Source organism: Pyrgilauda ruficollis, unplaced genomic scaffold (assembly GCF_017590135.1).
Source record: "Pyrgilauda ruficollis isolate IOZ18807 unplaced genomic scaffold, ASM1759013v1 scaffold51, whole genome shotgun sequence".
Taxonomy (NCBI): domain Eukaryota; kingdom Metazoa; phylum Chordata; class Aves; order Passeriformes; family Passeridae; genus Pyrgilauda; species Pyrgilauda ruficollis.
This window is the reverse complement of record NW_024526711.1, coordinates 1,966,386-1,992,508: the sequence shown is the minus strand read 5'-3', so window position 1 is coordinate 1,992,508 and position 26,123 is coordinate 1,966,386. Positions and strand designations below refer to the sequence as shown.

Genomic DNA, 26,123 nt, shown 5'->3' with positions numbered 1-26,123 from the left:
TATTTATGAATTCAAGTGTAATGCAGTACATAATACATACCTGTCACTCCTGGCAGATGTTCCATGCAGTGTGAACTTGCAAAGGTTTCAGCAACATCTTGTTAAGTTTTCAGGATGTCAAGAAAACCAAGTGAGGACCATATGTTACTTGATTCTAGAAGTCAAAAGCTAAATTCATTTTTTAGACAGGAAATGCAAAAATATAAAAAATACAGTAATTGGTTTAAAGGGAGAAAATCTCCTACACTGCTGAATGTGCAAATGTAGTGTTACTACAACAATATGAAGGAACAAAAAAGAACAGAAACTGTCTTTTTAAAAATAATAAAATATGCAGGTGTAATTGTATCCATTTTTGTATGTTGTGCTAGATTTTAGAAGAGAGCAATTGTGCAGGAGCAGCAGAGCCTTTTGTAAAGGACTTAAGCACTAACTTAAACCTGGCAGACCTTTGGTTTAAGCTGTGGATTGTAGGGTCACCTGTTCAAGTTGGTTTGTCTCTGTATTCATATAGGTTTCTTGAACTAATCAGACAACTAATATTAGGAGTTTTTACTATGACATTTTTCATTTAGATTCCAGTATGAACTTAGGTGTTTATCCCACCTGCCATTAAACCCAAGTCTGATGCTAAAAAAAATTACAGTGCTTGGCAAGAACCTTACTCAGAAGTGTCAGTATAAAATAAAGAAATAAAGCTGGTGCCAAACTGGTTCCTTGCATCTGTGGGCTGGGAGGAACTTGTGCCCACCTTAATATCTGTGACTGTTATATGTGGAATTTCAATAGCCTAAATCTGGACAGGAATAGGTATCACTCTGAGGCTGAAGTGATCCCAACATAGAACTAGTGGCTAGCTCTCTACATTCTGAATTTCTGCCTTAAATGTTATCTGGAGTCTGTCCTTTCATTCTGGGAAGTAATTATAAGTAGGGTTACCAATGTCTGTGCTGATGGACTGCAAGCTTGTGTGGGCACAAATACGTTTTTTTGAAAGAGCTCAGGATGCCCCTTCATCTGAAAGCTGGCCCTGTAGTGCAAAACTGATCACACATGATGTTACACAAAACATCTTCTCAAGCAGGATGATGCAAAACCCTTCGGTAGTGTCTGGTGCACATGCAGCACTGGGATGTTTGACTCATTCTGATGTTTTTACTTGGACAACTGCCATCCAGTTTTGTTGTTGAACAACCCTGTTACTTGAAAAATAGAATTATGTTTGAAATGGCTTATTAGCAGGCCTTTTTTGCTACTAACTCATTTTAATTCTATTGTACAAGACTAGTGGGCTTTCTTCTCTTCTGTTGAAGTTTCGATGCATGTTCTTTTGGGCTTTTTAGATTACCTGGCATGAATTTGTTTTTAAAATGGTTGTTTTCATTTTAAAATTGACAGTCAAGTTAAAGCATGTTAAGCTTTTTCCTGTGCTAATTTGACAGTGCAATTGCAGTATTCCCCAAAAGATGTTTTTAACTTGCTAATTTTTGTAGCAGTAGAAAAATGTCCTTTACAAGCATCTTGAAGTATTTAATCCTCATTGTGCAGTCTTTTCTGTGGATAAAATGCTTGCCTATGAGGATAGTCCAAATGGCACTGTCCATTAGGACTACTTCATAGAATTAAGAGCACAAATGCTGGTTTAAGCCTAGAAATTATTCTGTTCATAGCTTGAAATTTAAGCATGCCACTTAGGAACTGGCAAACAAAAAGAAAAAAACAGTCAAAGAGCAAGTGGCAAACAAAAAAAAAAAAAATTCAAAAAAACCTAATGAGCAAGTCATTCTGAAACCTCAAACTAGTCGCTTTCTCTAACTTGGCTGGTTGGCCTAGAAGTGATCCTAAAAGGACAGACAGGTTATGGCTGGCCAGCCATTGGTTAAGATGAACAATCTTGATCTGTTTGAAGCAAGCTGAGTAAATATAACCTATGCATCACATTATGGCTTCAGAAAGATCCAGTTGGAATACTGTTAAGAAACAAGTAAGTTCAATTTTTCAGATGTTGCATGACTGACTTGGCTCAAAGACTAGATATGGTAGTTGCAAATATCTACCAGAGTAATTGGATTGTTATTCATAACAGTGCAAAGCACTGTGCAAGTAAACTCACAGTTGCAGATTGACCACATGTAATACAGGCTTTGAGCATGCAAGTTGTTAATATCTGCTCTTAAGTTAATTTTGTTAATTAGTTGATTTTGGGTAGTACATGAGCATGCTGCTCTGAACCCTTATACAATGAGAATAATGCCTTCTTTTGCACTCACTGTGCTTATTCTGGGCAACCCAAGAAGCTCCATCTGCAAACCCTGTCTAGAACCTGCTTGTGTGGGGTTGGGGGAGAGACAAAGCGTTTTGCGCTGCATGAGTTGTCTTGCTGTTGGAGTAATTACATTCATGTTGTATAAGGGAATCTACCTGTGCAATTTAACTTGGTTCTTTTACTATATTTTTCTTCTCTTTATTCCTTTTTTTTTTTTAATTTCTGTTCTTAAACTGCACCCAAGATGCCTTTGCAGCTTCTCCTGGGGAAGCCCCTGCAGCAGCTGAAGGGGCAGCAGCACCAGCTACCCCAACCCCTGTAGCAGCAGCTCTTGATGCATGTTCAGGAAATGGTGGGTTTTATGTCATTAGATAGTCTCTTGTTTTGCTGGTTTTTGTTTTGGTTTTTTTTTGTTGTGTTTTGTTTAAACTACATGGCAGTGTGTTTTTCTGAAAATTTCATACTGCTTGCAATTGGTAAAAACAAACCTTAGACTGAAGAGCATGCTTTACAAAACTGCCTATTTCCAAGTACCAGTGACATTGTGTTTATTTGGCAGTGCTAATGAACAGTTCTGTCAGTGCTGAGTTGTAAGCAGTAGCCTGGATAGTCCTTTGTCATATTTGGTTTTTTGACCTAGTCAAAGAACCTTTGAAAATTCTCCCCTCTAGTAACTAGACTGCTCAGCCTTTTAGACAGTCTTTATTTTAGAAAAACTTAAGTAACATGTCTGGATAAGTAAGCTAGATGTTAGAGTGACCTCCTCTGTGTGCGTGCGTGTATTTGCAGTATGTGCATTGCCTATAGTTGCTTTGTTCTTGACTTCCTCCCTCACTGATCCTAAGTATGCATACACATATATTTCCCCTCTCCTTTTTACAAGACCCCTTTGCCCCATCCGAAGGTAGTGCAGAGGCTGCTCCTGAGCTGGACCTCTTTGCTATGAAGCCAACAGAGACTGCTGTTCCTGTAGTTACCCCTACAACTAGTGCAGCCACTCCAGTTCCTGCAACAACTCCTTCTCCAGCTGCTGCTGTTGCTGCTGCTGCTACCGCTACTACAGCTACTGCCACTACCACCACTACTGCCACCACTTCTGCTACCGCCACCACCTCCGCTCCTCCTGCTCTAGATATATTTGGTGGTAATTTTGTTTTTAACTCTTTGATTCTGGTGGATTGATCTGTCAGGAGTACCAAATGAACAATTCGTTGTTGCATGCGTGTTGTGTGCTAGGCTTTCAAAGCAGAGAGCCTATTAATTTCAAATATGATGTGCAAAATTGGAAACTTCTGTTTTCAGTCCTGCCTTTCAAAAATGAGTTAAAGATGTGTTGTGTTCTTGGCCTTAGATTTATTTGAGTCTGCTCCTGATGCACCTGCAGCACCTAAACCTGATGCTACTCCTAGCATAGATCTCTTTGGTACAGGTAAAGAGAGAATTCTTCTGATACTGTGCTGCTTTGAGGCTGTGTAATGGTGTAGACGGATTTGAATGATACTTACTTCTTGTTCTTTCTTTTATTCCTGGAAGATACATTTTCATCTCCACAACCTGCAGCTTCTCCTGTGCCTGAGAGTTCTCTCACTGGTGATCTTTTATCTGGTGAGTGCTTGTTTTCACAGGCCATTCCACAGACTTCCTGGGCTTGGATTTTTTTCCAAAAGTGTCAAAAAAAAAAAAAAAATCAACTTACTGCCAATTTACATCTTTAAACTGAAATATCAAGAAATATTAAGTTTTGGGTTTGCTGCTTTGATCACAAGATGTGCACTTGCTGAAGATGCAAATCATGAAGTGGCTGACACTGAAGTTCATTAAGTAAGTGATGTGGTTGTTGGGAGAGCAAATCTTGCTCTAAGCATAAGAAAATGCTTAATAAGCAATGTTTTCTTTAAAGTACTGTGGTTTTCAGTTGCTGTGTGAGAAATGTAACACTTTCTGTTTGCAGTTCTGGAGACTATTACCCGAATTTACCAAACTTGTGATACTAACTGTTGGAGCCCATGTGGCTTTAAAATATTTAGCTATCACTGTTGCCTTGTTGATACTAAATATTATTTATCCTATGCTTACTGCAGTGGATGCATTTGCAGCCCCCTCTCCTCTACCCGCTGCCTCTCCAGCAAAGGTGGATTCTTCAGGTGTGATTGACCTATTTGGTGGTGGGTATTTTTGTTTCCTCACCACTTCAGAGTTGAATCACTTCATTTCAATTACCTTTGCGCTTTGCTAAAGCTGCGGGTTTCCTCTTTTCGACTTCTGTGTGGCCTTAGGGCTGGGTCTGGCACGTCTGGTTCTTAAACTTGCACCATAACGAACTGCAAATAAGCTGTCCTGTGGTCGTTCTGTTGTCATGACACTTGCCATTCTGTCCCCAGTCAGTGCATGTGTGGCTCTTCCTCAGATGTCCAGTGAAATTCTGCTCTTTTTTCTTCGTTGCTAATCTCCATGGTCATGCTGTTTCCTCTCAGTTCCGTTTCTCAAAGCAGCTGAAGTTTTGAGGTTGACTTATCTCATACTGGGTATATCTGAATCACGGGATTTGACAAGGTGGAAATTAGGATGGGCACAACCAGCTCTAGGCATGTTGAAGAACAGAAGTGTGCTTAGGAGCAGTGAATATCAAATATTAATGAGATATTCCTCTAAGATGATTTCATGTGAGCTACTGGCTCCTGGCTGGAATTACTTCAAACTTTCAGCCAATGCATTCATCTCCAAAGCCCTGTTGCATTGAATGCTGTGATTTGTATCTGAGAAGAGGTCCAAATAAAGCAGAAGAGATTTCTTTCTTGGGCTGGTTTGTTGTACATCCTTTTTTCCACCTGAACTTTGCATCCATGGTACTGCTCTGCAATAAGGATGGCCAAGCAGTTTCATTTTCTTCTGATGTACGAAATGGCTGTTCTTTTGTCATCTTTTGATAAGTGATTAATTGATGTATTTAATATTGAATGCCTCACTTTTTCTTGATGCTTTCTGGCATTCCCTTTAGATGCTTTTGGAAGTAGTGCTCCTGAACCCCAGCCCACTACCCAGGCTGCTTCTAGTTCCTCAGCTTCTGCAGACCTACTTGCTGGTAATAAAGAACTTCTAAAAACTTGTTACTTTAGAGCAATACTAAGAAATGGTGTTTGAAATTGTTTATGTTCTTTGGGTGTAGACAGTGAAATAAAATACTTATTCGCAAGATTTCTTAGTACTTTAGATGTTTTAATTAAAACTACAGTGACTTATAATGGCGGCAGTATACTGAAGTACAAGCTAACTTCCCAGATTATCTTCTTTCCATGTTCTTTGTTTTCTTACCTCCCACACAGCCTTATTTTTCTGTACTGTTCACTGAGTATGAGTGTCTCCATAAAGTTTCTTTGGCTGTCTGTAGGAGTACTAAAGTTAAGCAATATTTCAGGATATGCTTCTTGTTCCTTACTGCTAATTAAACTTTGAGCTCATTCGATTTGGTTTCTTTAATTGGGTTGAGCACCTAAATGTTAGTAGCTTGAATGACTGACTTGGTAGCAGTCTTGCATTTAGCCAAGGAGACTGGGATGATGTGAACATGGTTTTCTGAGCACCAGAAGTGGTAGAGACCCCTCCTTATACTGGGTGAGATGAGGTCTCTGCTAGTGCTGAATGTGGCATCACTGTCACACCCTACATCAAAGGCTGGATAATTGTATTTTTTTTAGTCTACACCCTACAGATAAGAAGCTTCAGCTGAATTCTTTGTGTACTATTCTCCAAAATTGGTGCTGTACCATGTATTGTAGTGGCTACAGAGCTAAACAGCTGTGACTCCTCCCCATCCCAGTTTGAAGTTGGTAGAGAGCAAAATCACAACGCATGCACTTATGGTTTGAAGAAGACTTGTCTTAAATTCTCACATGTTTCTGAAAGGGGAATTTGTGTAATGATTTAAATTAATGCTACCCCAGACAAAACCAGCACAATTTGTAGAGTTATAGGTAGGTTATGACTACATTTTCAAGTACCTTCTCAAAGTGTGGACATTGTCTAGTTGCACCACATGAAGGAAGAAGTTGTCTAGATAATAATAAGGCATACATCCATTCTCAATCAGCAAGCCAGATTCTTAAATTGGGACATCATATGTAAACGCATGGTAAAGCTTTAGGACAGACTGCTTCAGATTTTAAGGTGGAAGACTACTTTTTTTTCATATTTCTTCAATCGGTCTTTGTATTAGTTTATAGATGGCTTAAGGCCATAGATCAAGTTTTAACTAGTAGATTCTGGAGCATGACAGTCTTTTGCAATTACATGTGCTATCAAGAGACTGGGTGCAACAAGGTTGTTGGACAGAAGCTAATTCTGCTTATGCAAACATTACAGTACAAAATGTGTTGTTATCTGTAACTAAGCTTAAATGCAAGTAGAAATTGTGCTCCAGATGGCTTTAAACTTCAGCAGTGTGCACTCTGAATCTGATGAGTTGCATTAAATCAAAACCTAAATTGTAAAAGGGATGTTCTAGGTCTAAATGCTCAAGCAGACCTGAAGCAGTTGGGGTGAATTGATGATTTTTAAAAATTTATTTTATTTATGTTTTGAATATACATTCCAAAGGGCTCCAACTAGATTTGATTTTATTTTTTGGCAGACAGAGGGAGTCTATAAACATTGCAGCATATTGCTAAGCATTTGTTCACTCTAGATAATGGCAGATGTATAGCCTGCAGTGTAATCCAGTTTTAAATTTGAGTGTCTGGAGTTCATATCATGGCTGAAGGCTTGTCCTTCATGGTTTATGAGTGTTTGGTTGTACTAAGTGTTTATATGCATAATGTTATGGGTATACTTACTATTCATAATTGCCTTACGTGTTCTGCTGTGAAATGAGTTCCTTCCCCTTCTTGGCTTGCTTAGGAAATTTGGAAGAAATGTTTTCCTAGTCTAAGCCTTTCAGCAGAGAAAACCAGAACTATGTTGATAAATAAAACAGTCTAGCCATTTTCCCTTCTAGATCTTTCTATCCAATCAAACTGTGTGCTTGTATGTCCTAGCATGTTTACAAATAACATGTTCTTATACGAAATCTTACTTGACTGTGTAAAAGCAACCTCAAAATCAGGCAGCTGGGGGGGTCCAGACAACACATCTAACTCAGTTGCTGCTGTTTCTGCAGGCTTTTCTGAGGTCTTGTGCAGTCTCTAGACAACTAGGAACTTAGTTCATTAAAGAATTTTTATAGCTTCTGTGCCTGTTATTTCTCTTAAAGGTGAATTAATCTCTTAATTTCTCTTGTGCAAGATGAAAAGCCATCAAATTGAGACCAGTCATCATACAAATATTCACCAGAAGCTGGAGAGTCCTCTCTTCTGTAGCTGGAAAAACAGACACTCTATGGGGCTTTACAAAAGCTTACAGAACTTCCTAAACAGAATCTTATTAATGGATATTGGCTCATACCTTTCTACCAGACTCTTTGTTCTCACTCAGGAAGTGGAAAGACAGGCTCTTTAGGTGGCTCCCGTGCTTTAGGAACTGCTGCAGTGAGCTGCCTTTGTCAGACCTGGATCTGGTCAGCCTGCTTCTGGTCTGGTTCTGTGGAGATTAGTACTTTTGTGTGGATAGTTTAATGCACAGAGCTTTGCCGTGGGCAAGTGGGCAGGTGATGATCTAGTGTTTTAGCAGGTGTCTGCTGCAGACCGCCTTCTCAAGAAGAGGCAAGTGGGGGAAGCCTCTTTAGGGCAGCTGGAGAGAGCATCACTGTCACAAGCTTTGGCACTAGGGCAACTGGAACCACCATAGTATGTGCTGGAAGGGAGACGGGGAATGCAGCTGGGCATGGGTAGTCTGGAATGTATTAGAGAATCTCTTGATGTGGAGCATCAAGCACCACCAGAGTGAGTTCAGTGGAGAGCCACAGAGATGGTGACTTGTGCATATGACATATGCAGAGAGGCTGAACTGGGCTCATTCTGCCTTGAGAAGGCCAAAGATGCTTATAGATGTCTAAACTCACAGGAGCTTGCAGAGGAGGTTGTTCTTGGGGATGCACAAAGATAGTAAAAAAAAAGAAATGTATGTGGGAAACTCATTAAATACTGTAATGGTCTGATATGGCAACAGGCCACCCAGAGAGCCCATAAGAGCTCCTCTTGGAGGTGCTAAGGCAAATATCTGGGCAACTTGATTTGATTAGACTGACTTTAAACAGGATGTGTGGCTGGCTGACCTCCAGAGATCCCTTCCAACCTACATTATTCCATGACAAACTGATGTCAAGAACAGACTGTGGAGAGATGAGGGCAGATCTCTGATGCCAGTGTGTTTTTCCGTATTCAGGGTTAGCTACGGTGAGCATGGGACTTGCTGTGGGCTGGGATTTGGGTTATGAGGGCCTCTTGGTTCCATTATACTGAAGTAAGCCTAACAAACGTAGGGAAGCTCACACAGGCTGCTTAAATGTTCTTTATTTTGAAATGGTCTAGTAAGAATTGTCCTTATCATTCCGCCCTCTATAAACTGAGGTTTTGGTAAACACAGTCTAACAAGGCTGACTCTAATGTCCTAACCTCTCTTATGTGTTTTTTAAAGGCTTTGGAGGTTCCTTTATTGCTCCCTCTCCATCACCATCCCCAGTCACTCCAGCTCAAACTGGATTACTACAGCCTAACTTTGATGCAGCTTTTGGGACAACAGCTCCAACAACTGGCAGTTCATTTGATGCATCAGGTGAGCTACAGGGTTTCTTCCTGTGAATTTTCTAATGTTTTGTGTGATAGATGAGTTAATGACACCGTATTTAGGCTCTGAGTACAAGCAATATCAGTGACCTCATTTTTCTTTCTTACTGGAAGAACCTCAGGGTGGTGATAAGGCTGGTGTGTGCCCAAGAGCTCTCTGTACCCATTTTATATTCTACCATGTCAGTAAAAGACAAACTGGTGTATACATCATCCTTGCTTGTGCTTGATAGCATGAATCAGGAGTTACACAAACAAGGAAAACTCTACTCTGTAAATCAAGTCTACAGGCAAGTCATGTTGCCACTGCTTCTGATGGTGCTCTGGAGCCTGCATGGCACCTTAGGGTACACTCAACAGAAACTGCCCTAGAGTTCTTTGCCTGACTATAAGCTTAAACTTTTATCACTGCTATCATTTTGTTTGCATCTCTTCCATTCTATATTTTTCATGCTGGGTCCTTGCTACAAACTTAAAATTGGTGAGTTCTACAACCGTACAAGAAAAAAAGATGGGAGTAATACTGCTGCTTGGTTATTTGGTTGCTTGCCAGTGCACATGCTACCCCTCCGTGTTGACTTAACATTAGCATGTACCTCAAATACAGATCAGAAGATAGAACTCAGGCATGAGATGTACCAAGCAGTTTGACTTCAAGGGATCTAAAAAATGAACTTCTGAGTTAGATGACTGGACTAAGGAGAATAGCACTGTCTGTGTGGATGGTTCTGGTTCCTTCTGATCTCATAAGATGTTAGTAGGTTTTCCCGATTCCCTGCTGCTTGCAAGTGAATAGTAACATCTTGAGACTGCCAATCCTGTTGCTGTGAGATGTCAAGATATAAGACTGCCTTTGCCACAGTAATTCTGACTGGTGTTTGCAGCAAGATGTTCATTTTAAAAAACTTTAAATGAATATCTCCTGACAAATGTGTGTGTATCTGACATCTCTGTAAGGATGGTTGTAAGAAAAATAGTGTCATGTGGAAGTGGTGCTGTATCTATGTAGATTCAATGCTCCAATTAAATCCTTTTTAGGCATGTTTTCTCATACTAGTTTTCATTGGTATAGTTTTTTGAGGATTACTGTACATTCAGTGTCTAGTAAAATGACATGCATGCCCTTGTTGGCATTACTTTTAATGTCAAATGGTGTTTCGGTAAGACTTGTGGTGTGGTTGTCTGTGCTGTGTTCGTTGAGCAACAGCAGAGTAGCAGGCAGTGCATTTTTGATCACAGCTGCTGTTCTAACTCACTTTCCTTTCACTTCCAGTGTTTGATGGCTTAGGTGATCTTCTTATGCCAACAATGGTTCCTTCTGGTCAACCTGTAGCACCTGCAGCCGCAGCAACAGTCCCTGCTGCAGCAGCAAGCAAAGGCCTTGGAAGTGATCTTGATTCGTCTCTTGCAAACTTAGTAGGCAGTAAGTGACAAATTTTGGTTTTAAGTGGTGTGGCATGCATGTTGCTTTTCCATGGAGCAAATACCTGTCTATTTTAGCTTGCTTCAGAATACTCCTGTCCTGCTGTGGAAACTGGGGAAGCTATCAGCAGGAATAAGGCTTGGTTCAGATAGCTGATTCACTTAGTCTGGGTTTGTCCTTCTTGTAGCCCAGGATCTGGGTCAAATAATGGCATTTGTTTGGTAGGTATGATTTGTAATGTGTGATCAGCCCAGCTACACTTCAGAGGCACATCAGACTCTTAATGGATGTGTCCCTCTGTAATAGATGGAAAGGTGAAAATTGTCCAAAGTGTCTGATGGTAGTTTAAGCAGCAAAGCTGGCGGACGCAAATAGCTGACTTCATGTTTAATGACAGAAAGATTAGCAGTGGGGTGGTGGGTGCACTCAAGAACAGGCCTTCTCTCAGGGGCAGAGAACATACCAAACATGTTCTGAAAATGCTAAACTTAAATATGTACTTTCCTGTAGCAGGAAAAAGGGCTAGAGCCCTTAGAGATTGGTAGACACAGCCCCCCCAGAAAACCTAACAGAAGCCCACCTAGGCTAAGGTGTAATCCTGCTGAAGTTGTATAAAATGAATACTCCCTTAGTATATGTAAACACACCACAACAAAGATGTAACTGATCTTATGATGCAGACATGGCTGTTAGGTGTGGAGGAAAATACTGTGCTTGGAAGTCAGCAGGACTCTTAATCCCTTGAAACCTCTTCTGTAAGTCATCTGCTATATCCATGTTTGGAGGAGAAAATCAAACAGCAGTTTATGAATTACAGGACTTATAATGGTCCTGTGAGAAGAGTACTCTTTAAAATTTAACTTGAGACTTCTTCCAAAGGGTAATTAAAGAAACTATTTGGAGTTTCCATGTGTGACCAAGCAGATAAAACAGTGGAAAACTTATAGGCAATGTCCACATTTATGTGTAAGTAGAATAATGCTTTTTATTTCTGTATGTGTAATGAGGAACAGAAACTAGTGTTACCATTCATGGTAAATAGTTTGGTGCTCTTAAATAACTTGGCATTTTGTGGGCCTAAATATAGTTACTTTTGTTTGCTATTGAAGCAAAAATTACTTTGTCAAGTGCAAGACACCTAGAGGGTTTCTCAGATGTTTGTCCTGAAGAACAGGTAGATGTGGCCAGTTCTCTGATGCTGTCTAAATGAAGACAGCCAAAATTATTTTTGCTCTTGATAGGCCCCAATGTAATGAAATGTAATCTGTTGCTCTGACAGGTTTCAATTTTCTAAATGTGTGGTTTCTTTTTTATTTCCTCTTTTTCTTACAATTTTCAGATCTTGGAATTTCTGGTACTACTTCTAAAAAGTAAGTTCAACTTTGCTTAAAGATAACAGGAAGTTTTCTACTCTGGTGTAAAGCACTACATCTATTTCAGTGTTTATTAAGTAGCAATGAATTGGTTATATGCTCTGACCTCCCAATCCAGAAAAATTCTGAAGAAAGTATTCTATTCTTTACAGGTTCACTGAATAATTAAGGTTCAGTGTTCCTGATATAGCTTATAAAATTTCTGTCTTGAATCTGAGTGTTAGAAATATTTTTTTCCTGTAAATTACTGTCTACATGTTGGATAGCTGATTTCCAAACAGCTTATAATGAACAAATAGTCCAGATAATATATATTTGTATAGCTCCCCTCAGTAATCTTTGCTAATATGTAATAGTTGTGTTATATCTTTACAGATGCTGGATGTACTTATTGTGTAGGCATTGAAATACTTCCAAAATAGAAAATAGGTTCATTCCATGCAGTGATAAGCTTATTTTTTCAAAAAGAAATACCTACATCTTGTGTTTATGTTTTTATCTTCCTAATCTAACTGCTTGCTTGTGCCCTGAGCCTTCCTCTGTATGCAAGACTTCAAAATGCTTTGTGCCTCTGTGGAGGTGATAGAAGGAATGTGTACAAGCACATCATGAGGTTTAGCCCCAAAATGTATCTTCCTTCCATCTACTTTGTTCAAATGGTGTATTTTATTCTGGGTAGAGCAGCCTGTAACAAAACCTGGTTTTTCGACAGCCCTTTTATTCTATGAATGATTTGTTTCTCTTGTATCTATCAACTTTTTGCAGAACTGAATGCTTTCCTTCTTCAGCTGTCTGAGCAAGATTTCCAGCACTGAAATGGCCTTTCAAAGACATCTAGCAGGCAGCTCTCCTGCCTGGCCCCAGTAGAATAGGCAGTAGCAGTCCCTCTTCCTACTTTGCAAGGGTATATGTGATACGTTACCTTCAGTCAATACTAAGTAATCTCTAAGTATCTTTAATTCTCACCACAAAGGCTATAACCATGTAACTGACTTCAGCTTAGAGTGTTCTGGTGTCTACTGCTAACAACCCTGGAAACTGAGTGTCACTAAAAGTATATCTTTCTGTTAATAACTGCATACACCATAAGCTAATGTAGCTGCACGTCTAATGCTAATGTGTGCTCTAACTGGTTTTCATTTTCACTGTGGAAGTGTGCAAATAATAGCCTGCCTCTCTCCCTCTCTGTTAGGGGAGACCTGCAGTGGAATGCTGGAGAGAAAAAGTTAACAGGAGGAGCGAACTGGCAGCCAAAAGTAGCACCTGCAACATGGTCAACTGGTGGTGTCCCAGGTGGTCCTTTGGTAGGTGGTTAATCCATAGACAGCACTGGTCTTCCAATATTTGATAGTGCTGTGCAAGCATACCTGTAAGGCCTGCTCCTCTCTTCTGAGGCTAAAGAGTTTGCTTCTGTGTAAATTATATGGGTATTTCAAGTCACATTTTCTAAGAACAGATTTACAGCTGGTATGAATAAATCATTGAGTAGTAAATGAAAAATACACTAGCATGCGTACCGAGGTATTGCTCTACCTGTACATTTAATACCTGTGGGCATTTCCAAGTGTGTGATTAGCCACGTAGATCTGGCCAGGATCAGGCCCAGGTCAAGTGCCCAAAATAAAACACTATTGATCCAAAGCTGATGTGATATAAGGAGAGAAAATATATAGGTTTTCCTCAAGTTTTACTGAATGAAGTGGATCAAAAGACTACACAGTATTCATACTGATCAGGTACCTGATGGTAGATCAGGAGTGGGTAGCTTATTTAGCAGGGTGAAGCAGTTGGAAGAGGTAAGATTACCCTGTAAATAGTATCAGAAGGCACTAATTTTGAATTTGAGAAGAGTGTCAAATTGAGCTAAAAACCTAAACTTGGAACAAGAGCAGCTTGATAATGAGTGATCTACAAAAGTATTCTGCAGAGGAGTAATACCTCATCTCATCAAATGTCTCACAAGGCTCAAAACAGCCTCCATTTGAATGAAGTTGGGTTGTCAGGAAAGAAAGAACTCTGAAGGGGGACCATGGCCAGTTCAGTTCCTTGCTGCCACAGTCAGATGTTAACATGGCTTTGAGCATGTTTCATAAGGTTATGGAAGATACAAGAATTCTCTGTACTTCACTTAATATGTTAGTTGTAACATCAACTTTTTTTCTTAATAGAAAGGCTGGGCAATACTGTACAGTGTAAGTGATTTTTTTTTTTGAGCTCTTACTGCACTTACTAAACATGGAGATACTAACAGCACCTCACCTGCACTACAGTTACTACTGCTGGCTTTAAAACTAGCAAGAAGCTTCTAACATGGCTCCTCTTGGGCTGCCTGCCCAGCAGACAATTCTCAACCAGAATATGGCAGTAGTGATTAACCATTTCTGTGCTGTAAGCTTGAAAATTATCTCTTTACTGCTTTACTTGAATGTGAACTACCTGATGACTTGTACTGCCTGAAATTTTGAGTTTCTGCAACATCAGTCTGACCTTGTAGTGATTTTACCATGTAAGAAGTAACTGGTCTTTCTGGGAAGCTGGGTAGTTTTGATAGCATTTCATGAAACGTGTATTGTATATATTTCTACAGAGTCATGCACTTAGGTACTTTTTGAAACCAAAGAAATCCAGGTGTGCAGGCAAAATAAATACTAATGAAAAAATTAAGCTTTTATTCATATCACTGTTGAACCACTTAAGTTTTGGTCATTTCTTCCATTCCTTGTGAACTTTCAATTCCAGGATTAAAATCAGCAGAATTACATCAAACCCCATTCCCTTGAGTGACCTTGTGCTTAGAGGCAAGAGCAGGTTCAGTTTGTCTGGCCATTTTCTTGGCATCTGCCTAACTGGATGTTGAGCTACAATGTGTTCCTGTAAAAGCAGTTGGATCACTGCATCTGATGTCATTAACCTCTGTGGTTTAATGTCTTGCTTTACATACCTGAGTGTCCAGATCTTGGTTTTAGTTTGGAGACTCTGCTAGCACAGTACAGTTTTTAACTGAAATGCTCCCCTGAAAACTTTCAGGCTGGAATAGATTTCATAAATTCTTAGTCAGAAAATGTAGTGGTTTGGATAAATGAGTCTGGGACAGGTTATCTTAACTTGTCTCCAGCTTCCTAAGAGACTGGCATGTTTTAGTCTGGAAGAAAGGATCAACCAAGGGCACTAAAATGCAGCATCCACAGAAATGGACTGTACAGTTCCAGCATATCTCCAGAGATGCAATTCTCCTTTGAACTGTAAGTGTGCTAGCTGCTCTCCAAGTCTTGTGGGATGCTACTGACTCCAGGTGGGTGTAAGAATGTGGAGGCACAGCACATATAGCTCCTGTAACAGCTTGAGAAATTGTGCCAGTATGCTTAGGCCATACAAGAGCAATAATGAAATCCTACTGCCATTTTTACATCCCTTCCTTGAATACTTTCTGCCTCTCCTCAGAGTTGTTAATAGTTTGGATTTTATATATATATCTGTAAAAAGGAAAGGTTTAGATGCCTTCAAGGCTATAAGGAGACACTGCATGGGAAGTTACAGAGAAGGGAGCCAAAAGGGATGATGTGTAGGCTGTGCTAGTTAAGTGAGGTGGGGTGACCTTTTTAAAGGTGCTCTTGTGCTGTAAATGCAGTCAGACTACTAAACTAACAGTTCTCTCTTCCTGAATTGTAGTGGAAGATAACCTTTTTTTTTGCTTTTTATTATTTGAATGAAAATCATAAATCAAGCATATGAATGAAAATCATAGAAAGATAAACTAAACTGTCCTTGGTAAAGTATGTAATGGTTCTGATTGCGGTTTAAGAGTGTGAACTTATCCTTTAACTTCAATGAATCTTGGTGCATAATTATTTTTTTCTTCACTGTAAACTAATTATAGCAGCTATTTCCTTTAGCTTTACAATCTGCGTAAGCTTTTACTAAAATACAGTGCTACAATTAGTGCCATAGTGTGTTAGCTATTATGAAATCGGGATGTTTTCTTACACTGTGTAGGACGAGAAGGAAACTATGTGTTTTCTTGAGCCTATTTTGAGTTGTAGTCAGTAAATGGACTCTGTTCGTGAAGAGAATGGAGTCTGTCACCATTGCTTTCTTATGAAGAAACAAGCTAAGCATAAGGACTCATTCAGCTCTCTCATTCTTTGAAGCATTGTGGTTTTGAGGCTGCATATGTGCTGCATAACAGTCTTACTTTACAGAACAGCTTTAAGAATGCTGGAGACTGTGTGGTTTCCAGATGGTTGGTGTTAGATTTTTGCCTTTTGTGGTGTTTTCTTTTTTTTCTTTTAGGCAGGAGCTGTGCCTCCAGCAAGTGCTGTTCCTGCAGCAGGAGGTACTCCACCTGTCCCGCAGCCAGGAGCAGCATTTGGGATGGTGAGTCTCTTTTGCTACGCTGCCCTCCTTCCCCCACCCAGACCCTGCTGACTCGGTGTTGGTTTGCAGCCCCCAGCAGGTGCAGGGGTGCCCATGATGCCCCAGCAGCCGGTGATGTACGGGCAGCCGATGATGAGGCCCCCGTTTGGAGCCGCCGCTGGCCCTGGGGTGCAGGTGAGCATCGCTGCTACACCAATGCTTAATTGCTCTCCATGTCTAGAAAGTAGCTTGTGTGTGTGCGTTATCTCTGCTCAACTCTAGCTCTGGGTCTGTAAATGAGATGTTGTCAAGGATCAGCTGCCTGCCTTGGAGCAAATCACATGAACCACCTGGATTTTTTTTCAGTGGCCTTGTATGAGACCAATGGAACAGGTTTGAAAAGTCTCCTACAGCTAACTATATCCAAGATCTGGTTTTGGAGGATATTTGAACAAAGCTCCAAATGGAACTCTCAGACACTGCTATTCTGTTCACAGCCTACCAAAATTTACTATAGCTCAGCAGGTGCTGCAACATAAGCTGTAAAACCTGTCCCAGGCTATTATTTCAAATAGAGTTTGGTTTGTAATAACACTGAAAAGAAAAAAATCTTTCCAGGGGAGATGCAGGAAATTATTCAGCTGTAGTATTTTTCTTTTTGTGAGTCAGAAGTCCATCTTGCCTTTCAAGTAAGGAGGGAGATAGAAGCTGATGCTGCAGCTGTGAAATCTCACTGGTAACCCTGGAAACCAAGCTACCCTTGTTTTGCAAATACTAAGCAATCAACATATAGCAAACCACAATTTTTATGTAGGGAACTACATTCCCAATGAAGCTTGTCACGGTTTTCTGTGTAAAAATAGAAAGAACTTGAAATTGCTCTAAGTAAGAATATACTTAGTCTTGCTTTTCCTCCCACTTCAAACTATCTCTGCGCTTACCAAGAATATTATGATGGGACACAGAAATTTTTTTTCTGGAAGAGTGGTCATCAAGGTGCCAGGGCTATATATAAAATACCTCTTGTGCCCTGAGTTGAGGTTGGAACAGGGAGGAGTAAGGACAGAGTGGGAGAATCATTTGACCACCATAGTCAAGTTTTGCATGGAACTTCAAAACTGATGTTTCCTATGGAATGACGATTTTTATACCTATCAAAGGAGGAGCCTAGTATGATCTAGTCATATTTCCAGTTTGTTTTGGACTCTTGTTTTCATTACCAATGCCAAATAATTTGTACTTAACTGCCAATAACAGGGATTTTCAGTCCTACCCTGCAGGATGCACTCTGCTTGCTCTGAACCCTGGTTTTTAACATCTAACAATTGTCTCTTCTGTCTGGGTTGAAGATTGTAACGCCATTCTGTTTTACAGGGAGGGAGTGATCTCAAGCTGTGCTAATTAGGATCTGCAGTGCCTATAGCCCTAGCCACTAAACCTGCCAAACATTGTTAACCCTGTAGTAAGGATGGAATCCAAACAATGCTTGAGCAAAACGGCTGGACTTGCAGACAAATGGGAACTTTTTATGCTTGCAATGTGCTTGTGTGAGAACTGCCTGTGTCTATCTAATGCTTGTGTATTCTTGTCTGCTTTGTTTTTTTCCTGCCTTCCTGGCTGGCATCTGTCAGCTTTCTCCAAGCCCAACACCTGCTACTCAGAGCCCCAAGAAACCTCCAACCAAGGACCCATTAGCGGATCTTAACATCAAGGATTTCTTGTAAACGATAAGGTATTCTGTGGCTGCCTGCTTGAGCATGTCACACTCTGGTACATGTCTGGCACACAGATGTTGTTTAGGTTGAACATGACAGATAAAATCACAGCTGCAGAGCTAGAAACATGCACTGTAACAAAAACCAAATTCTCTGTCCACACTCTTAACTTCAGCTTGAAATCTTGACTCATAGAAAACTTTTCCTGACAGTTGCTTTTGGCAAAAAAAAAAAAGTATCTTCAATGCATAACTTCCATTTTTTCCTTGTTTGCATTCTGTCCAAGCATTCATGTTTGGGTATTTTCTTGAAGTTATTACTGAAACACATAGAATGATAGCAGGGTACAAATACTGGGGGGGTTGATGGTGCTGAAGAGGCTTGTTCCAGTCTTGTGGGTGTTGAAACAGATTTGGTATCGTAGGTGTGAAGGTGTCAAAAGGGGAAAAACTTACATATTCTTGTCATCAGGGGAAAGTTGCTTGCAGCTCTTTACTGCTGCCAGCTAATGTTCTACCCTGCCTTACAATTTTTCAAGGCACTACTTTTCTGAATGCTAAGGCCACGAGGTCCTGAGCAGTTCTGTGTAGAGCAACAATGGGGAAGAATAGAGGAGTAAATGCAAAGAAAAATGGAGAAGAAAAAAACCAGTACTGCATAATGGAAGGAAAGAAAGGCCAAAACGTTATTCTGATGGTTCTGGAGGGACAAGTAGGAATATAAAATTGAATTAAACACTTAAGCCAATTAAAAAGTAATGCAGAAATAAGGTATGAGTTTTATAATTACGACTAATATGTCTAGAATAACGTGAGGAGAGGACAAACATTGCATATATTTAAAACCTTCTTCATGAATCACTTTTCTTCCTTCCTAGAGCTTAATTCTAAAATTTGTTCTTAGCCCACTCTGCATTGGAGCTGGCAGCAGTGATTCAGGCTGCTCTTAGCAGGCATCTCCCAGTCCCACTTCACCCTTCTCCAAATTCCAGCCCCAGAGAGGTGTACCTGGCACTTGGCAGAGACAGCCAGGAGTGGAGATACACCACTGCTGGGACTCACTGCTTTCAACTTGTATTTATAATAGAGAGATTCATAACTGGCTGTGGGAAGACTGCTACTTCACTAGAATCTGATGGTAAATCCTTTGAGGTGTGAAGAGATGAGCAGATTTCATGCTCTTTGTAGAACAGGCTTTACGAACTCATTCTATCAGCTTTCATCTAATACTTTTCTGTATTCACAGCTGCGTTTTTTCTGACTGGATGCTGAAAACGTGAGTTTGGAGACTACAAATGGATGCTCAGAGTTTCTCAGTGAGCCACCAGTACCAAACCCAGTGCTTACTCAGACTTTCTCTTCCTCCTGAAACGTGTAGCACAGCTGTGAAAGTGAACATTAGGAATGTGTACTACCTTAGCTGTTATCCCTACTCTCTCGAAATTTGTGTACTTGGGTTATTTGTGTTTTACAATTTAAACAATGGATGTATGTTTCTGATGCCTTCTAGTGCTTTTCTGAACCTATCCCACAGGGGCAGATTATGCAGCTGTTGTTTGGTGAGCCATTTGGAGCAATGTCTGTGGTTTTTGAAGGTTTCAATGTACATAACTTTTTGAGGACACCCAAAGTTTCCCTAGGACTCAATTTCTCCTTTATCTGTTACAAAACATAGTGTGGTAATACCAGATAGTAAAGAAAATACTTACAAAATTGTGCAGAATACTTTTTTTTTCCCAGTCACAGGAATCTCAATTGTCGTGAAAAAATGTTTTATTTTTGTGGCACTGTATATGTTAAAATAATTTAAAGTAATATAAAGGAAAACTTCCATAACAAATACTTTTTCAATGATTTACCAAGAATGAAAAACCATATCTGAAAGAATACCATATTTATTGCTGTTTTTATTCTTAAATCTATTTTAATTATTTAAGTTTTTGCATTTATAATTGGCATATTTATCAGTTCTTGCTAAACGCACTGAAAATAAGTAAAGGGTCAGTTTCTCTCCATGTAGTTGGGAAAGAGCAACCATAGTTGTGCTGGCATTAAGGGATTTCAAATACGAGAGCACTTTTTGGTATATCTGTAGTCAAAACATTACAAGTGATGTTCCTCATCTCTGTTCAGTTCTTCCTACATCTCTTAATTTAGTGCTTACCTGTGTATGCCCTAGGATAGTGTTTTCTCATTGCCCCGAATGCGCTGTGAGTAGCTTTTGTACTATTGGTGATTAGATTTAATTCTGATCCGGAGATCCATGCCCTTTACTGTACATACTGTGTTCCTTTAATTTTTATTTGTTCTCATACTGTTTCTGCTGATGGCTTGGTGTAAGATCTTGACTCTTCAATGAGGTCACTGTTGATCAGTGTTACAAGTGGCTTGGCAGTTCTCTGTAAAAGCATATTGGGTTGGAAAGATATTCACCTAAAGTCTTTCAAATGAACTATTTAATCAATGTATGGTACCATTAAAAGTGGTTGTATCTGAATTTGCTGTGGGGATAACATACACTGTAATGGGAAAGTTCTATAAAAATTTAATTTCAAAATGGCTTTTCTTTGTATTTCAGTTTAAAAAAATCCCAAACAAAAAAACACCCAAAAAACAAAAAACCCCAGTGCATGTGTGCCCTCTGAGATGCAATAAACACCTTGATCAAAGTAAATATCTTGTTGCCAGTTTCATACTCATTAAGATGTTGAGCACAACAATACATTCTCTGAGAGGGGAAAAATGTGTTTAGGTCCTGACACTGATTGATAAGTATGCTGCATATGGGAATGATTTTTACAGAATCATTAGATTGGAAAAGATACCCAAGATCATAGAGTCGAACTGTTAACCTAACACTGCCACCTCCACCACCCATCCATGTCCCTAAGTGCCACATCAACAGCTTTCTGCACTCATTGCACCAATTTTGCAACCCATGAATTACCAAGTGTGTGCTAGAGGGGTTTTTTTAATAGTTTCTTTTAGGAATCTGAATAACTCTGTCAGTAATTTCATCTCTTTACCATTCCCAGCTGTTTTCAGCTGTGCCCAGTGTATGGCAACCATGGGTAGGAACAGCCCCCTGAGCCTCCTGGGCACAGGGACTGCCCCAGGACCATAAAGGCCTTCCTTGGAAAGGTGTTGGGTGGAAGGGTGGGTGGGGGCCAGGGCTGCACTTGGGGGACCCCAGAATGCTCGTGTCACAGTGCCATCGCCTGGCACTGCAGCATTCACAATGCCCAGGGCAGGATAAAGGGGGCATTGATTTTGTATCTCAGCCTTATGATGAGCTCTCAGTTGCATCCCAATTTTCTGGATTAAAAATGGGTAAAGCTCAGCAAATTGCTGTGTTTCCTCACTATTTGAGCTTGAAGACCTGGACAAGGTCAGTAACTGCACTCCTAGAAAGGCTCACCGTGGTTTTTCCTACCCTGCCTGTGTGCTGTGTCTTGCCAAATGCAGGGAATGCTTGACTTCTTACCACTGTGTTGTGCGTGTCTTCTCAAAGTGAGGACAACATTTTCAGAGGAGAATCATAACCAAACAAGTAAATATATTTAGACCAGTTCATTAGTGTCTTACTCAAGTTGAGATGATGAGCTGCTACTCACTGAATTGCAAATGAATGTTTACAACATTACATGTTTCAAGGAGCCAGGGTCAAGGTTTTCTCCTTGCCAGGTACATGCCCTTACCACAGAGGAATTTACTTTCTGCATTAGCTTCATCCATGTCTACAGCCCTTGTCCTGCTTTTGGTTAGTTTTCTGTAATGTCATGGCCAAGAGCTCTGTGTGTGTGCGTGTGTGTATATGAGATTTGTTATCCTGTGAGTAAATAGAAGCCTGGACAAAAAGGAAGCTTGGGCGAAAAGCAACCAGAAGTTTGTTCACTGTGGGAAGTAAAACCAGTGTGTTTCCCCCAATGCTGACTAAGGCTAAACAAGTGATTTGCTCTCCCTAGCACAAAGGAATTTTAAAATCTGGCTTGCAAGGCAACCACGTGGTTGTCTCCTGGCCTGTAGACAAGAACATGTTCTTGTTATCATCTGAGTTTCATCATCCAGGCACGAACGTGTCTGTGTCCTGCTATGACTAACCACTTTTCAATACAAGCTGTAGGGAAGAGTGGGTGGAAAGGAGTGCTCCCATCTGCAGAAAGAAGAAACTGTCTCCTTCCCCTGCATTTTTCATGAGGGGAGGACAGATTTCAGACAGCTGATATATCCCTTATCCAAGTTCTTGCTGACCTGTGTGCTGACTTCTTTAAAAGCTGGCACCTCTGGCCACATGAGGCTTTTGTAGCTCCCCCTGAAGCTAGGAGTGACTTAAGGAGTGGTAAACACCTGGAGAGCCTGAACTCAGCCTACTGCAGAGGTTTGAAAAAAATCCAACTCATTCTGCAGAATGGACTCATTTTTTTGAAGGTTTGGAGTTAGCATTGCCTCCTATCCACTCCTTTGTTCATTTGTTCATTATTTTTAATTGGCTCTATTTGAAAATTTTAGCTGTAAGTGTACTGTAGCTTGAGTTGATGGCTTCTGGATTGATGCTGGTGTTTCTACAGATGAAAGCTTGGATGGTGAGCTAAACCTCTAAGATGTCTTCTAAGATCCTGGGGGCCACCTTAGCCTTCCAGGCTGGTTGCACACTCAGGCTGCTACCTGAACTTCCATTCTTAAGATTTAGTAAGGCAGCTGCAAAGGATAGTGACTTGCCCTAAAAACAAGCAGGAAAGTCAAGAGCAAAAGCTGTTCTGGGGTGGGGGCAAAAGAGAGGGAAAGAAAAGATTTGCTGCTGATTTGCTTTTTGGGGGCAGACAGCATCTAGTTCATGAAATGTCTGACAGCCACAGAAGACATTGTTTTGTCTTTGTGACATGAGCATTTGCTTCTGCTCCTCCTTCCCCATCTCTCATCCCAGCATAAGAGCTGCATGCTCAGATAACTTACTCTGCATGGGGAAGGAAAAACATCCCAATAATTCTTAATGCTTAGACAAGTCAAGTGAAACTTGTAGTGGTAGGAGTAGTGTCAGTGATATAAAGATAATACACTGAGTTAGTGATTCAGACCTTCCAGGACCTGAAATATATCAGAAATGTTATTAAAATAGAAAATCTTTTTCCCATGTGTTATGTACTGCTAGTGCTGTGAGCAGTGTGGGAAGTGGCAGACACTGAGTGGTAATGAGGGGTTGAAATAAGAATTTCAGAGATGGGACTACAGAAGGAGAGAGGCTATACATACTTAAAAGCAGACAGCACTGCTATTTTCTCTGCTCCAGATCTTGGATTCTGAAGCTTCGCCACCTCTTTCCTTTCTCTTAATTAAACTCTGCAAGTGTTATGGGCAGCAGAATTCCAATGGTTGCTTCATTGCCTGAGACATCTCTGCATGCAATTAGAGGTGTAAGAATAGCAGCCTTTGGGAGTTAGCAAAGGCAGTAGACCAGACACAGAAACTGAAACAAGTGAAGAAAAGTGTGTCTGGGTGTGCCATCCACTGCAAGGACTAAAGAGAGCAAACCCGTAGTCTGATGGTGTTGGAGAATCTGTGGAAGGGTTGGTGAATGCCCACTCTGCGCAGCACTATAAAGCACCTGCGTTAAAATGCTCATGGTGGAAACATGGCCAAGTTTGAGCCATATTTTCAAAATATAGTTTATTATGATGGAAGAGTGTGGCAGCAGTTCTCCGGCCACAGAGAGAAACAGAAAACTTTCCCAGGCATTGTTCTGGGAACGGCTGTGAGAAGATCAGAGAAAAGAATGAGAAACAATTCTTAACTTGCTGCACCTGGTATTGTGAACATGTGGAATGTGTTATGGAGATTTGTTTACCAAAAGGTGGTTTCTTAATTAGCCAATGGGTGTTTTGATTGGAGGACCAATTAAGTCTACCTGTATCGAACTAGGGGATAAAAGTGTGGGTTTCTTAATAAAAATGATCAGCCTTCTGTAAATGTCTTGAGTGTCTATGTCAATTACTACCCAGTCCCGGCCCGTTGAGATGATAGAAGAGATTTCTCCATTTACCTCAATATAATAAAATTCTAAAGTAGACATCTTTTTAAGAGGTCCTGCAGGTCCTGCCAAAGCACTATCCCACTCTGCTGGAAGCAGAGATTTCATACCACTAAGTGCACCAATGAAGGCACATCCTGCACAATCTGAGCCAATCTTTCAGAGTTAAACTGGTAGCTGGAGACAGGTTAGTTGTTTTCCAGGAAAGTGCAGGGACTGGTAGGATCTGGTGACATAGGGTAGGAGGGATCCTCCCCTGCCCTCCCAAGAACATCACCTTTCCCTAGTCCTTGTCTGTACTTTTGCCTTTCCAAGTCTGGAAAAAGGCTGACTGTGTGGGAGAGGGGATAGTATTGCATTAAGGAGGGGAAGGAGAAGATGGATGCACTAGGGAACGGTGTGGGGGATTAATGGTGTGTTCTTGCTCTTGGGGCTGCAGGCTGTCTGTAATTAAGGAAGGGGGTGAGCACTGGAACATTGTGGGTACAGAGTGACCCCCGGGAGGAGGCAGCTCTCTGCCCTCAGCCTTGTAAGCTGCTGCAGGCCTGCAGTGTGGGTATTACATGTCAGAAGAAAGATTTTGTGTACAAGAACAATTTAGAGCAGCAAGCAGACACCAAACTTTAAAAGACACCTTTCATACTCTGAGTGTGTCAGCATATAAATAAAAGGGATTTTTAAAAATGTTACTGAGATGCAAGCGTAGGACAAGTTAAATTCTGAAATTAATTTTAAGATTATGCCTTATGTGTCTACGATGTGTCTGTAATTACACCCTGTCACTCTGAGTTGATCAATCAAGAGGGTTTTTAGTGATTCTTCCTTTCTGTAGTAATCCCACTTTCTCCAGCCAACTAAAAGAGCAGGATTGAATTTGTTTTGAAAAACATTAAGACAGAAAATAGATCACTTCTCTTTTGAAACATGGAAAACCTAGGTTTTTAAGAAAGGAAGAATGAGGGGGGGCATATAGTAACACTGAAACCAGCATACTGCATAAATAAGATTATCTTACTATGGAAATTCTGGCTTAGGTAATAGAGCATCTTTGAATCTGCCTTTGCAAAAAAGTTCACAGCCACTTTGAGATTTTGGTTTAGGATCTGTTTCTGTGGGAGATAGAGCACATCTTCCCCTTCGTGCTTGAAAAGAGAGGTTTCCAGCAGTGTATGGAAATCCCCACTTCCCAGCTCCCCTCCAGGTGATGACAGCGCCTGTCTATCATCCCTGCTCCTCAGGGGTGAGCAGACACACTGAGCTTTCCCAGTTCTGTGTTTTGTGGGACATGAGCTGTCCTGATTTTGAATATAAAATATTTATAAATATATAAATATTTATTTAAATATACAAATGAATATAGATAGTTAAATACATTTCAGATTGCAGGTATCTGGTGACTTTTCCTTGCTGCCTGGGTCCCAAGTATTGCAGTTCTCTTTGTGAAAGTTTGCAATGTTGCACCTGAATTACTTTCCCGTCACTCTCATTTCAGAAATGGTCTTGATGGAAATCCAGCTGCTTGCCTCTTTTCGTTTTCTTCAAGATTTGAGTGTGTAGAATTTGCCTAAAGAACCTCTGGCTCCAAGGCAAATTGTACTGGAAATGTGCTTCTCTCTCAAAACCTTTGACTTCCCATGATTCCTGTAGGACAGCTGAAATGTTTTACTCTCTAAGGCAGGATCAAGGCCCAGGCAGGGAGAGAGGCAAGGCAGCATTCAACACACTCAACCTAATTTTGAATTGGCATAAAAGTTCCATCAATTCAAGTTGTATACACCTCACCCAGCAGTGCACCTGGGCTCGTGCATGGACGTTTTTTAAGCATCTGCCTAAACTTATGTGAAATTAAATGAGGCTACTTATTTGGATAATTTTTTTTCCTCTTTTGAACTTTAGATTTTAAAATCCAAAATATGCAGATAAAAACACTGTTGTTAACATAGTCCTTGTACAGACAAGAGAGTTGATTCCCATTGATTAACAGAGACCATACAAAAACCACTGTTTTTTTCAAAATAACATAAAAATATTACATAGTAACAGTGAACAGATTTTTTTCTATTTAAACGCTCAGCTATTTTTTAGTATTGTAAGTAGCAATTGTAAAACTAATGTGTGTGTGTGTGTGTGTGTGTGTGTGTATAATTCTCTAATGCTCTGCACACTCTTTAGTCTGACATACCAAGAAAATCTATTTCTCTTAAGCAGCTCTTTAACCATGTTGCTGGAGGACAGGTAATACTTGTATCCATG

General features: G+C 40.4%; 1 protein-coding gene across 1 annotated transcript in view; it reads left to right on the top strand.

The window, feature by feature from the left end:
• Positions 1-19,126, top strand: part of SNAP91 (synaptosome associated protein 91) — a 62,494-nt gene extending 43,368 nt beyond the window's left edge. The window contains exons 17-30 of the mRNA XM_041480349.1: positions 2,511-2,618; positions 3,150-3,410; positions 3,618-3,695; positions 3,800-3,871; positions 4,348-4,431; positions 5,265-5,348; positions 8,834-8,971; positions 10,256-10,405; positions 11,745-11,775; positions 12,971-13,082; positions 16,069-16,152; positions 16,222-16,326; positions 17,763-17,863; positions 19,092-19,126. Of these exons, the coding sequence (XP_041336283.1) occupies positions 2,511-2,618; positions 3,150-3,410; positions 3,618-3,695; positions 3,800-3,871; positions 4,348-4,431; positions 5,265-5,348; positions 8,834-8,971; positions 10,256-10,405; positions 11,745-11,775; positions 12,971-13,082; positions 16,069-16,152; positions 16,222-16,326; positions 17,763-17,855 (1,400 nt within the window). The 3' untranslated portion in view covers positions 17,856-17,863; positions 19,092-19,126. The remainder of the gene's footprint in view (positions 1-2,510; positions 2,619-3,149; positions 3,411-3,617; positions 3,696-3,799; positions 3,872-4,347; positions 4,432-5,264; positions 5,349-8,833; positions 8,972-10,255; positions 10,406-11,744; positions 11,776-12,970; positions 13,083-16,068; positions 16,153-16,221; positions 16,327-17,762; positions 17,864-19,091) is intronic.
• Positions 19,127-26,123: the final 6,997 nt, after the last annotated feature.